The sequence below is a fragment of the Microcebus murinus genome, chromosome 11 (genome assembly GCF_040939455.1).
Source record: "Microcebus murinus isolate Inina chromosome 11, M.murinus_Inina_mat1.0, whole genome shotgun sequence".
Taxonomy (NCBI): Eukaryota; Metazoa; Chordata; class Mammalia; order Primates; family Cheirogaleidae; genus Microcebus; species Microcebus murinus.
In genome coordinates this window covers 70,655,817-70,670,707 of record NC_134114.1, presented here as the reverse complement: position 1 = coordinate 70,670,707, position 14,891 = coordinate 70,655,817, and the positions used below count along the sequence as shown (strand labels likewise).

The following is a 14,891-nucleotide window of genomic DNA, read 5'->3' as shown; positions in this document are numbered from 1 at the left end:
CCATATGTGGTTGTGTTTGACATTTGGGCTTTATTAAGACTATAAAATGAAGTAAGTATATATTTTTGGAAACCAAACTCTGGTTTTATAAAATTTTACATAGGACCAGATAACTGACTATATATGTTATTTTACCTCTAAGGATTTTTCTTTTAATTCAGTTGACAAATTTGGTCTTTAGTCAGGTAACACACAAACCTTGTTAAGCCTTTATTCCCAAGTTTGTAATATTCTCAGTCTGTTATCTGATACCGTCCAGGTTGATGGTATTAGGAATTTTTGGCCATTTAAACATTAATTAATGTCTTCAAAATTTGGAAAATGGAAAGCTGTCATTAGCAACAGTGGTTATTTATTGTATTTTGAGCAGTAATGGAGCTGTAGTTTCTTTTCTTTCCATAGCTCATTTTTATCCAGAGTCCTTACTTGTTATATTTTTTAAAAATTAAATTATTTTAGTATAAAGCTTATTCCTTATGATGTCATTTTTATTAGAGGTCATCCTCCTGGTGTACAATATTATTTATCCTATAATTTTTAATCTCTTAGTGTCTTCTTTGAACACAATGTATTAAATTTCCTTAACTTTTCTTAATTGTCTCATGGCTTTATGATCATATTGCTGATTTTTCCTTCTTTTCTTAAGGACTGTTGTTGTATATTGGAGATATAAAGTATGTTTTCTAAAAATTAAGACACTTTCAACCAAACATAGACAATTAATGTGAACTTTTTTAGGTATCTAAAAGATTTTTAAACTTAATAAAATATTAGTTATTTGTACATTTTGTGATTAAAGTAACTTCTATCTCTAAGCCTGCTACTTTTGGTGATCTCTATAGTAACCCGGGTGACCCTGCTCTTTGGTCTCTGTTGTCCCGAGTTGTTGCTCAGTATGCTCAACGAAATGCAAAGGTGAGTAGTGTTCTAATTTATGGCAAAAAGCTACAATAACTTGTGATGTGGTAAATATTATAATTTTAAGTTATAGCATTATTTTTCTGGAAGATAATTAATACAGTTAAGGGAGTTCTGTTATTTAACCAAATTTTCCTTTAGTCAATCAATAAGTACTAGACTGAGTTTCCTTCATGTATTATTGTACTATTGTGGGTATTGTGGGAGCTACAAGGAAGTAGGAAAATCTTTTTGAACACAGAGAGATTATGTTAATGACTGTATGATAAAATGACATAACATTGCCATGTAGTGAGCATTAGCTATGTGTTTTTGAATCCCAAAAGAGAATTTTACTTAAAAGATTCTTAAAGGTAAGACAATAAGAACTACAACACTGCTAATCTCCAAACATGTAAGTATAAACATGAAGTCACTGATTATAGGGATTATATACTGTACTGTAGTTTGTACAGCCAGACATTTTCAGGACTCTGTGTTCTGTTAACTCCTGTGGTTAACATGTCCTTTCATAGTTCACTTAACTGGTTGATAAACATAATGATAATAGCTATTATGGTTTGAACACTTATCACGTCTAATTATTGCAATATCTGAAGTCCGTGGATCTCTTTCTGTTAGTCCTACCTGTTTTCACCCATGGTGGCTTTGTTTCTTTGTTTACCTGATTATGTGTACTTGAAAATTATTTGTAAGAATAATTTGAAGCTCAAAACTAAGGTACCTTCTTTAGAAAGGGTTTGTATTTGCTTCTGCCAGGTGCTTAGGAGCGCTACCAATCTTGGAATACCTTATATAAGGCTTAGAACTTGAGGTTTCTGGACCAACTAGGCTCCTCTGTGCCTGGGTTACAAGGTCATCTGAGTCTTGGCTTGATTTGGGTTTACCTGGAACCTGAACATGTAGCTTCTTGAGGGCTCAGCTTATTCTGTTGTGAGTTTCCTTTACACTCCCCTCCTTGTGTGAGCCCTGGGCTTTAATTTCTGTCCCTCTAGCCCATCTTTAATTTAAGATGAAAACTAAAATTTGTTAGCATCTGCAAATGGCAGAAGTGGCTTCTCTGCTCACTTGTCTTTCTGGATTCCAGTTTTCCCTTTTAGGTTTGGCCTGGTAAGTCCTTAATATCTTGTCAATTATTAAATGCTTTTAAGAATATTTTTTTAAATATTTTATCCTAGTGTCTCTCAAACTTTAATATGCCATTGAAATCACCTGGTGATCTTGTTAAAATTCAGTAGGTCTAGGGTGGGGCCCAATTGTCTGAATTTCTAACAACTTCCCAAGGAATGTCAATGCTGCGGTGCACAGGCCACAGTTTCAGTAGCAAAGTTTTATCCGACACTTTTAGTTATTTTCAGTGAATTAATTGACTCAGAGAACCTAGAAGACCATTATTATTAGGCACTGGAATGAAGTACTTTATTATGTGTCAGCTACTGTGCTAAGCATTTTTATATATTTTGTCATTTAATCCCAGCAACCATATGAAGTAGCTGCAATTATTGTACATTTTATAGAGGATATTTGAGAGACAGAGTTTAAATAACTTGTATAAAATCAGTTAATAGTTGTGATGATGGGATTCAATCCCAGATTAGCTCCCAAATCCTTCTACTCTGCTGTGTTGATTTTCTTCTTTTTAATCTATCTTCTATTTGTTTCATATTGACTTTTTTTTAAAATTAATTAATTAATTTTATTTTTTGAGACAGAGTCTTGCTTTATTGCCCAGGCTAGAGTGAGTGCCATGGCGTTAGCCTGGCTCACAGCAACTTCAAACTCCTGCCTCAGCCTCCCGAGTAGCTGAGACTACAGGCACCATGCCTGGCTAATTTTTTCTATATATATTAGTTGACCAATTAATTTCTTTCTATTTATAGTAGAGACGGGGGTCTCGCTCTTGCTCAGCCTGGTTTCGAACTCCTGGCCTCGAGCAATCTGCCTGCCTCGGCCTCCCAGAGTGCTAGGATTACAGGCGTGAGCCACTGTGCCCGCCCCATATTGACTTTTTTAAAAGTTTATTTATGTTTTTAGCATTCTTTATTTGTGTGCTAAATACAGTTTTGAAAACATTTCTGGTACACTTCTGGTATGAAATGCTGTGGTGTTAGCCTAGCTCACACCAACCTTAAACTTCCGGGCTCAAGGGATCTGCCTGCCTCAGTCTCCCAAGTAACTGGGACTACAAGCATGTTCCACAACACCTGGCTAATTTTTTCTATTTTTAGTTGCCTGGCTAATTTTTTCTATTTTTTAGTAGAGATGGGGTGTCACTCTTGCTCAGTCTGGTCTCAAATTCCTGAGTTCAAGTGGTCTTCCACCTCAGCCTCCTAGAGTGCTAGATTACTGATGTAAGCCACCATGCCTGGCCTTACAGTATACTTTTGATGTAAAATGAAATCATTCTTGTGATTTACTTTCTTTTCCAGGTAAAATGTCTAATAATTGAATTTTTAAGAGTTACAGATTTCAAATTGACCTTATGAAAACTCTGTGATGCTGCATATATTTTTCTTATTTTTAGTATTGATTTGCTTATTGAAGCAATGATGAGCTTCACGGTGCTCTGAACTTTTGTTATTTATTTTACTAGGGACAATGGAAGTTTAAAAAATACTATGTATTTTCATGGAGTAAAACCATGTTAGTTTATCATTTGATCTCTTCTTTCCTTCCTCTCTGCTCATGTCTTTTTCAGTCTTTAAAATTCCATGATATCTCTTATATTGTTAAAAAATGCACATATTTATTTGGTACCACTGTGAAATCATGTAATCTTTGAACTGTTGAATGAATGTTTTAAAAGTGGAGTTGAAATGATCATAGTTTTTATATGATTTTCATCATATTTTTCATCATATTTTCCTTTCACAAAAATACTAGTCTTTTAAAACAGTACTAATAATTGATATATAAGGAGTTGAGAAGTTGTGAATGTGATAAAACTAAACCTTTCAAATGATTTAATGGAAAGATTTTGTCTTAATTTTTACTATTTCATGAAAGTTGTTGCATTTGTCTAATCAGTATTTTCTGTTATAGGGAGGTGCTGTAGCAGGAAACGTGGCTCATATTCTGGACTCAAATCATGGGAAGGTTAGTTTGCCTTTGTACCAAGGAAAGGTTCAAATTGTTAAGTAGTATTTATAAAGGAATTAAATAATTTTTCTTCAGAGCTTTAGGGGTCCCATCATATCAAATATTTTCATCACTTTAAAAGACAGGGAGCTACAAAGAGAATTAGTTAAACTATTTCTTTTCTCTTATGTAGAAGGCATTACTGTATACTGCAGTAAATCAGTTGGCAGTGGGAAGCAGTTCAGCAGAAGATGAAAAGAATATTGCACTAAAGACCATTCAGAAGGCAGCACTCCTTTCTCCAGGTGAATATAGTATTCATTTCATTAATTCAAATTCAAATCTTGCATTTGTGACTTACAGGAACAAAGTTTTTATTTCCAGAAAATAAGACAAGGGAATTGTAAGAAAATGTTTTAAGATTTTGCATATTATTTGATTGCTTTTAGTTACTAATAACTAAGAGAGAATCAATTACTGGAACAGGCTGAAGGGAATGCCTACTTTTAATCTGTTACCTGTTAATGAAAATCTGAATTAGGTATGTATTTTCAAGAAGTTTTGAGCCAGGCATAGTGGTACATGCCTGTAGTCCCAGCTATTCGGGAGGTTGAGGCAGGAGTTTGAGCCCAGGAGTTTGAGGTTGCTGTGAGTGAGGCTGATGCCATGGCACTCACTCTAGCCTGGGGAACAAAGTAAGACTCTGTCTCAAAAAAAAAAAAAAGAAACAAGTTTTACTTCCATTTTCTACTATTCTGGTTTAAAGTGGTTTACCTATAGCTACTAAATTATTTAATAAGCATATTTAGATATTTGTAGTTTGAAGGATGGGGATGTGTCTTGTGTGGTAACTGTTGGAAATACCAAGGTTATGACCTCACAGGAGCTAGCTGTTGCATATGACTACTTTGGCATGTGTCCATTACCACTACTGGAAAAATACCTTAGAAGACTGTAATATCTAGCAATGTAGAGTTATAAGGTGCATTTTTACATAATATTATTTTAAATATGAAATATAGCATTAAAATCTATTCCTCTAGAGCACTTCAAACATTTGTTAGATCAGAATGCTATTGCTTTTGGCTAGACACTGTGGTAAACAGATTATGCAAAGAATAGGTTTAATGTTATCTTCATAATAAATTGTAAAGATCCTAACTAAGCTGCAAAATATCTAACATTTCAGGGATTATTTTATAAAATAAGTAAATAGACCGATATCCTGTTGATTGTCCTTACTTTCATTTTGACGTGGTCAGAACAAAAAGAGACCCTTAACATTTAGATTTGTCTATATTATATATTGATATGTTCCTGGTTTTTGGAGATGTTCTCAAGCAAATAGTAGATAGACTTACTCTCCAGAATTCTTATTGTGGATACAGAATGATAGAAGATCTATTAGCCTTTGATTATGTAAGGCCATAAATTTTAGAAAGGTAAGATTGCCCAGACAAGTCTTCTCTAATGATCTCTGATTTTCCCATATTATCTGGATACACACATACTCAAGGAAGTAGAGTCACAGTATAATGTGCTTAAAACAGGGACTGGGTGGTGAAGATGAGTGCCTGTTTGGGACTTGGAAGTCAAATGAAAGTGAATATAATTATAGTTATATGTGACTATACATCTAGTCTTTGTAGATCTTTAGTTGAACAAAGTACAGTTTTGCTAAATGTTATACCAACAGGTCTTTTCAGAAATTTAAAGATAATCCCAAGAATTTAGAACTGAATAAAAGAAAATCCAGTTTTTGCTAGATTAGTGTTTCTATGATACTAAGAGGTATTTTCAACAAACTGTAGTTTAAAATTATTAGGTTTGTAGTTTATATATTATTCCAGTGTTATTTTATTTTGTAGAGCATTGGAGTTGCTAAGTATCTGTGGAAGAGTTAATAGAAACAGCAATTTGTTTGTATTGTGACAGAAGAAATTGCTGCCCACTGTGGTCCATCTTCCTGCCAGAAATCTAAACTATGTAATACCACAAGATCCCTAAAGGGGATCTTAATTGTTTGGTTAATCTTAAGAATAAGTCAATATTCAGAAACTGAATCCACTTCAGTTGGAATCATAGAATTTTAGACCTGATGATACCTAAGCCTTGTTTTATAGAAAAATGAATCCCAAAGGAAAAGCTACCACATGTTAGTTAGTGGCATTGCTAGACCTAAAACCCTAAGGTTCAGTCATGTGCCTTTCATTATACAGTAATCAGATCTCATTATAAATAAATTCTAGAGAATGGTACCCATTTGTTTATTCTGGAATTTGAATATGTCTATGTTACTTAAGATAGTTATTATTTGGGACAGAATTATTTCATAGCATGAAGGTATGTATTTACTTTTTTATAAAGGTTTTTCATCTATGTAGATTTTAATGATTCTTGTGATTTTATTCTTATATTATTAGTGGTAATACTGACCATCTAAATGAAATAGATATTTCACACATTTGATAGGAACCATATATTGAATGGAGCAGTCAGATAAGAAAAAATATAAAACTAAAGCTACTCACAGTGGATAAGTTTCATGCCTTAAACTTAAGACATGAAACTATATGAATTCTAGAAGAAAATGTTGGAAAAACTCTTATAGACATTGTCTAGGGAAAGAATTTATGAAGAATACTCCAAATACACAGCAACAACAAAAATAAATAAATGGGATCTGATCAAATTAAAAAGCTTCTGCACAGCCAAGGAAACTATCAGGAGAGCAAACACAACCTACAGAATAGGAGAAAATATTTGCATGCTACACATCTGATAAAGGACTGATAACTAGAATCTATATAGAACTCAGGAAAATCAATAAGAAAAAAATCAAACAAGCCAAAAGAAGACAGACTAATGGCCAAGAAACATATGAAAAAATGCTCAACATCTCTAATCATCAGGGAAATGCAAATCAAAACCACAATGAGATATCACTTAACTCTAGTGAGAATAGCTTTTATCAAAAAGTTCCCAAAGCAGTAAATGTTGGTGTGGATGCGGAGAGATAGGAACACTCATACACTACTGGTGGGACTGCAGACTAGTACAACTTCTATGGAAAGTAATATGGAGATACCTCAAAAGCTAAAAGTAGAACTATCATTTGATCCAGCAATCTGTTACTGGGCATCTAACCAAAGGATAAAAAGATGTTCTGTAAAAAAGACATCTGCACTCGAATGTTTATAGCAGCACAGTTCACATTTGCAAAGATGTGGAAACAACCCAAGTGCCCATCAATACATGAGTGGATTAATAAAATGTGGTATATGTATACCATAGAGAACTACTCAAGCCACAAAAAACAATAGTGATCTAGCACCTCTTGTATTATCCTGGATAGAACTAGAGCTCATTCTAAGTAAAGTATCCCAAGAATGGAAAAACAAGGACCATATGTACTCACCATCAAATTGGTATTAATTGATCAACACTTAGTGCACATATAGTAGCAACATTCATTGGGTGTCAGGTAGGTGGGAGGGGGAAAGAGGGAATGGGTATATTCATACCTAATGAGTGTGGTACGCACTGTATATGAGATGGATACTCTTGAAGCTCTGACTTGGGAGGGACAAAAGCAATATATGTAACCTAAACATTTGTACCCCTATAATATGCTGAAATAAACAAACAAAAAAACGGAAGCTAAAAGGTATGATCAAGTGACAGTATTGTTTAACTAGCACCCCCTTGTGGAATTTTAAATCATTGATTTGTTTTTTTTAAGGGTAGCAAGACTAAAATATTAACTGTTAAAGTAAACTGCAAAATAAGATTTATAAAAATAAAAGGCCAAGCAAATGAAAAAAAAACCTCTAAGTTCCAGAAATCATCTTCCAATTTTTTCTTTCCATAAGGAACTTGCTTAAAAAGGGACGTCTTTATGCATAATCTCTTTCTCTTATTACCTCTCCATCCCACTGCTTGTTGTCAGGCTTCTCCCCTCCCCTGAAACTGCTGTCAAGGTGTGAAGGAAGGAAATACCAAATGAATGAAGGGACATATAATTATGCTTTGCTTGGAGTGATAGTGACTTCCATGCTTGCCTGTTAGAACATAGATAAAATCTTGAACTTTTCCTTTTGTTCACACTTTTCTTAAGAACGAAAAAAGCTGGGTTATCTTGATTATTCTGTGACAAAGCTTTTAAAACAAGGACTAAATAATGAAGATGAGTGTCTGAGGTTTGTCCTTGGTGTCAAGCAAAAGTCAACCTAATTGCCCTTTCCTTGGTAGTATAGCACTCTAGGCAACTGAGCTAACCAGCCAGAGAAGAAGAGCTTAATAGGATATTTCTCATCCTCTGATGTGTTTAGAAAAAATGGCAAATCTTGAAAGATGTATGTAATACTGTGTCTCTGAAAACAAGTATAATTTAGTTTTCCTTTTAAAAAGTGGAATTTTTATGGAGATACAATTAATTTTTTTGTACTCTCATTTTTGGTAGTTTTTCAACATGTTGATATTAACTCTTACTCTCATTTTTGATAGTTTTTTTAGCAACATGTTGGTATTAACAAGATTTCTAACTGTATTTCTTGTTTTTAGGTGACCCTGCTGTCTGGGCCGGGCTAATGGCAGCCTGCCATGCTGATGATAAACTGGCTTTAGTAAACAACTCTCAGCCAAAGAGGATAGATTTGTACTTGGCATTGTTATCTGCTGTGACTGCTTCAAGTAAGTTTTAAAAAGCATTTTTATACATGATTTAATTTAGATTCCTTAAATGGTTAAATCAGGAAAACAACTTTGACATATATTGGTATAAAAAATATACTCATTAAAGAATCCACAGGTCTAACAGCTGTACAGAAATGTGATGGACATACATATATTTTCTCTTCTGTATAGCTAAAATGTCCAATATGTTCTGTTAGCTGAAATCTTCATTTTGTGGCTATTTTCTTCTTTGAGTCTTGATCAGTGTTTTAGGACAGAGGTGACCTGGAAGCAGTCCTTTACTGAAACCAGCACTGAAATTGTCCTTTCATTCTTCCTGGGAATCTTGGTTAGGGTAGCTGTAGTTCTAATCAGATTTAGTTAGCATTATTTTGTAAATCTATAAATTTCTTCATTGAAAAGTGGTCTGCATAAAAATATACATAAGATAGAGTCTAGAGAAATCCTTACATAAGTTTCTTCTGCCTAGTTTGGGAAAGGTCATATTGAGCGTGCTTTTTTATCTAGCAGCAAAAAAAGCATCATTGTATATGTTTCTGTCTAGTAAAGCCCATCTGGTTACTCAGGCACCCTCTGCCTACATTATCAGTCACAATCATCAGAATTCTGGAAGCCTAGACAGAAAGCAGATTTCCACCGAAAATCATAATCCAGGATACTCTCCCCGTCTCAAGCTCCTTAATTTAATCACAACTGCAAAGTTCCTTTTACCATGTAAGGTTACATACACAGGATCAAGGATTAGACATTGATATCTTTGAGGGGACAATATTCTTCCTAACAAAATCATATTTTTTTAAAAAAAGAAAAGTGATCTACACATAGGTTAACCTATTTTGATTAATAAATAGATTACCTTACTTTTGCCTTGGGATAGTAGTTTTTCACTAAATTAATTTTAGGTTATTAGTTATTTTTTAGTAAATGTTAAGCAATGTCAGTGTTGTCTGTGATTTCCTTGGTGGCTTAGGATGGCAGTTGTTAGTAGAGGCTGTCATAGTTTTGCTGGGGTCTGGGACTCCAGGTGGGCCACTGTTCAGACCCAAGTCATGACAGTGGTGGGCTGATTATGCCTGTCCTTTGGCACCAGGATGGCTTACACTGGCACCGGTGTCAGTGGGTCCAGGTAGGCCAATTTTTGGATCTCTAGGTAGCTTTCTTGGGTGCTGGGAATGGCATCAATGGGTGGGTGGGTTGGGTGTGTTCTTGAGCCCCCCTGGGCAGCAGGTGTGGAATGGGCTTGGCAGTGGCAGTGGTGGGACAATCTTTTGGGACCCAAGCAGCCTAGACTAGTATTGGTGTTTTCTGCAATGGGCTGGGTAGGCCAGTACCCAGGCCCACAGGTGGTATGTGCAGGTTGGTGCCAGCTGCAGTGTGAATCACAGGTTGGGTAGGCCCAACCTCAGACCCCAAGAGGAGTGCTCAGGTGTCATTGGTAGTAGACTGGGCTGGGCAACCCCCAGGCCTCTGAGTGGGTGCTCAGGTTTGTGCCGGGCAGACTGTCCTTAGTTCTTTTGATGCTGCATGCAGACACTGGCTGTGGTAGGCGGGAATGAGATGATCCCCAGGCTGCCAGTGGAATGCTGAAGTGGGAGCATCAGCAGCTACACTACGGCCCTGCTATTGGGGACCGTGTGGTTGCTTTAGTGGGAGCAGCTCTAGGCAGGTGGCTGAGGGGGGTCACGTGCTTTTCTCATGTCTTAGCATCACTGCAGCCCACAGTGGCTGTCAGTGGGGTGCTGGGGATGTGGAGATGCAAGGGCTGTGGGGCCCCAGGGCAGGATGCAGTCTGGTAAGGGGTAGACTATCAAAGTGGCACTGTGCTGTAGCTTTTTAGAACTTGGGGTTTTGTGGGTCTTAGCGTGAGCTCCCTCTCTGGAGCAGTGCCATTGTGTGGTCTTCAGGCAGCTTCCTATGTTAGTCTCAGCGCCCACAGAGGTGGAGTTGCTCTCCTGTGGCTAGAATTGTGGGAGTCCAAGGCAGGAATGTAGACAGCTGGGTGTCTCTCAGTTACTCTTTCCCTACATGAGAAGCCTTTCCAGGCTCCCCCAGCTGATCCTGGCCCAATCCTGAGCAGGCTACTTCACTTCCCTTTCCCTCCTTCCTTCCTTCTATTTAATTACAGTGTTCTCTGTTAGGTGATCTATTCAAAATTGTGATTATTTACTTGCTGTTTTGGTTCTTCTCCATGAAGAAGCGAGTACCTGATGAATCTAGTCAGCCATGTTATTTTTCCTCAGAGGCAGGATCTCACTTACTCTGTTGACCAGGCTGGAGTGCAGTGGTACAATCATAGCTCACTGTAAGCTCCAACTCCTGGGCTCAAGCTATCCTCCCACCTCAGCCTCCTGAGAAGCTAGGACTATAGGCATGCATCACCACACCCAGCTAATTTTTAAATTCCTTGTAAAGATAGGGGTCTCACTGTGTTGCCAGGTTGTTTTCAAACTTCTGGGCTCAAGTGATCCTCTTGCCTTGGTCTTCCAAAGTGCTGGGATTACAGGTGTGAGCCACCATTCCTGGCTTAGTCAGCCATTTTGAAGCTGACACTTACTAATGAATTTTACCAACATTTTAGGAAAAAAATAACACCAGTTGCACACAAATATTTCCAGAGAATCAAAGAGATTTTAACACTTCTGGCATTTTCCATGAGGCCAGCATTACCTTAATGCCAAAACCAGGCAAAGATATTATAAGAAAACTACAGAACAATATCACTCATGAATATAGATGGAGAGAATTTAATAACAAAACTTTAGTAATTCAAGCCCAACAACACATAGAAAAAATAATACATTATGATGAAGTGGGGTTTAGGTCAGGAATGCAGGGTTGCTTTAACGTGTGAAAATGAATATAGTTCACCATTTAATACCTGTAAAAGATATCAGACAGAGTTTATACTATATGATTCCACTTATATGAAATTTTAGAAAATGCAAACTGGTCTGTTGTGACAAAATACAGATTAGATGCTATCTGGGGACAGAGGCTAAGGGAGGATGGGGTGAGTTGGGGACAGAGGAGTGATTATAAAGGGGCAAGAGGAAACTTGATAATGATGAATATGTTCATGGTTTTGATTGTGCTGATGGTTCACTGATGTATACTTATGTTAAAACTTATCAAATTGTGTAGTTTGGATATGTGCAGCTTATTTTGTGTCTATTATAAAGCAGTAAATCTTTACATTATTTTCAATGAATTCTTTTCATTATTACTATAGATACAGTGATTTTTGTATGTAAGCCACAAATATGAGGCTTTAAGTTATTTAGCTACAAATACTCCCACCATGAAACTTTTCAGAAACCTGTCTTATGTCAGGATAGTCTGTAGTATTTCAGTGGTACATGTAAGTTTTAAAAACTGTATATGCATGATAAGTCTAATTGTAATATTTTTTGCAACTAGTTCATCTTCTGAGAACACAATATAAATTGCAGAAGAAAGTAACATCAACATTTTTGGTTTACAGTTAAAAACAAAGAATTCTTTGAAAATTACAACCAATCTCTTGAAACGTGGTCTCTCTCACAAGCTGTCACTGGGCTAATAGATACTGGAAGAATATCTGAAGCTGAGGCTCTCTGCACAAAGGTATTGTTATGGAATGTACATTGAAATTCATGGATTCTTATCCTACTTGGAAAATAACTTCAAAAATGGAGTGTATGTTTTTAAGGAGTGTATGTTTTTTAACCATGGTTGTGGTGATGATTATGGGGATAATAACCATTTATTGATTACTGTACTTGTTACAAGCCAGTCCTGTATTTAGCATTTTGTGTTTAAACTTCCCAACAATCCTATGATGTAGGTGTTTATTATTATGCCCATTATTACAGTTGAGGAAACCAAGCTTAAAGAGGATAAGAAATTGTGCAGAAACACAATTAGAAATGGATAGAGTTGTGATTTAAACTCATATGTGTCTGACTCTAGGACTCAAACTCAATATAGATCTTTTTTTAAATTTTTATTTGTTTTAGAGAAGCAGTATTTTCCTTTGATTTCTCCCTTCAGAATGTTATATTTTTCAGTATCCCTTCATTTTCCCAAAGTTCTGGATCATATAGGATGACCATTGAGATTGTTGAATAGGTGCCTGGAGCTACTCAGTAGTCAATTTTTACATGCCAGGATGTAGGGCTCTATGCTTACAGCCTCTGGGAGTGAATTCTTAGTGCCTTGCTTAGCACATAGTAGGAGCTCAATAAATATTCATTGAATGAATGAATCAGTTTCATAAACCTACTTAGAAATAATTTAATAGTTAAGGTGAATTTTAAACATGACTTTGCTTGAAAACATGTTTCATAAATGCTTACCAGAGAGATTGTGTTTGCCTGTGTTATCTTCCCAGAAATATTTTTTGAAAGATCAGTATAAATTTTACAGAGAAAGAAGAATGGACTTTTGAAGATTCCTTTGGTCCTTGAATTCTGTGAAAAGCAAAATAATACATTTTCTCTTTTATTTAAGGAATTCCACCGACGTGCAGGATATGGTATTACACAGTGGATATTTACTAAGCTTTAATTCACAGTTGCTATGTGCTCTCTCATAGAATAAGTGATACTTTATGAATCTTTCCTTGTCATTATTCCAGTCTCTTACTAAGAAGAAAACAATTAAATACACTTAAAAAATACATTTAAGACTATCATCTAATGAGTAAAAAAAAAAAAGTATGCTATTGAGGCAAAAGCAATCAAAAAAATATTTACAATAATAGTGGAAGGACTTGTTTAGAGAAATTTTTTAACTTCCTTCATATTTATATGGAAAGATAACACACATATATACATTTATGTATGTATGTATATGTTTTAAGGTATAAATAATAGCTTAGAGAAATGGGAAAATGGATCATTTCTCTTATTCTCAGTGCCTGAGAAGTCTGTTCCTGGAAGAAAGACATGCAGTGAATATTTTTATTAAGAGGTTAAGAAAGAAAAAAAATGATACCTCTTTCCTTCTTGCATAGTTAGTTTATTCAAGTGAGGAATAGTGATAGCCTTTACTCTTAATTTTATATTTTCTTAGTTCAGGTATTTACATTCAGCACCTAAAATTTTCAGGCTATCACCCAGGGCTAAACAAAGTCAAAGGGACATATTAATTCTAAAGTAAATGACTTATAAACCACAATAATAGCATTATTGATTTTAAAGATTATTTAAATGAAGTGTAGGGTTTGATATTCTTAAGCTATTCAGTGTTTTGTTTTGCAGTTGTTTACTGTATAATAAAAAAAGGTTTAGATTCAGAATTTTTTCCCAACATGGACAATAGCTTAATTGCCTTTCACGTTTAACATTTAAGAGCCTATTTGATATATTCCTATTCTGGGTTTAATTTTTAGAAGTTAAAAAGTAACCCTGATCAGCCAGCTGTCATCTTACTTTTGAGGCAAGTTCAATGTAAACCACTCCTGGAGTCTCAAAAGCCACTCCCAGATGCTGTACTTGAAGAGCTACAAAAAACAGTCATGTCCAACTCAACCTCTGTTCCAGCTTGGCAGGTAAGTGCTCTCCTTTCATACATGAATCCTGAATTAAAATACTCCATGATATTAGTTGAGGTCAGGAATATGCTTTATCTTTATTTGTCTTGCTTATAATCTTAACCATGTATCTCTCAATTTCAAGATGTAAAAGTGTATTGTGGTCAGAGGAACTAAGGAAGTTGAATACTAATTTAGGATCTGCTACTCTAACACTTCAGAGCTGTCTTAATTATTAATCATAAATTTCTTCAATTTAAAACAATGGTGAAAATACTCTTTTACATGGGTTGATGTAGGAGAGCTAAAGAAGTGTTACAGACATTTTATATACAATAAGGGTACCATAATAGTGTTTAACTCTGCCTTTAGAGGGGATATGTGTTATTTTTCCCTAGCTAATTTGCAAGTAACCTGTATAGAGTGCTTTCAGAAATAGGTATTTCAGAATTCATACTTGAATCAACAGATTATCTGCTCTTTTAGATTGCTTTGGTTATCCAAAATGATAAATACACAATGATTGCTATGTGCTTTGTTCTTATTGTTATCAAAATGCAAAGAAACACATAATTATATTCAATTTGTTTTATTTCCTCTGTACCCCAGTATCAAAGAAGCTTTGTCATAGATTTTTTAGAAGCTTATTATTATATTTTACTACAATTTGTTTTTCATTCACATCTTC

The 14,891-nt window shown here is 35.3% G+C and overlaps 1 protein-coding gene across 2 annotated transcripts in view; it reads left to right on the top strand.

The window, feature by feature from the left end:
* Positions 1 to 14,891, top strand: part of SKIC3 (SKI3 subunit of superkiller complex) — an 86,161-nt gene that overhangs the window by 53,647 nt on the left and 17,623 nt on the right. For both annotated transcript variants that reach the window (XM_076008195.1, XM_020290175.2), the window contains 6 exons: positions 843 to 915; positions 3,961 to 4,014; positions 4,190 to 4,301; positions 8,560 to 8,688; positions 12,173 to 12,294; positions 14,063 to 14,221. In XM_076008195.1, the coding sequence (XP_075864310.1) occupies positions 843 to 915; positions 3,961 to 4,014; positions 4,190 to 4,301; positions 8,560 to 8,688; positions 12,173 to 12,294; positions 14,063 to 14,221 (649 nt within the window). The remainder of the gene's footprint in view (positions 1 to 842; positions 916 to 3,960; positions 4,015 to 4,189; positions 4,302 to 8,559; positions 8,689 to 12,172; positions 12,295 to 14,062; positions 14,222 to 14,891) is intronic.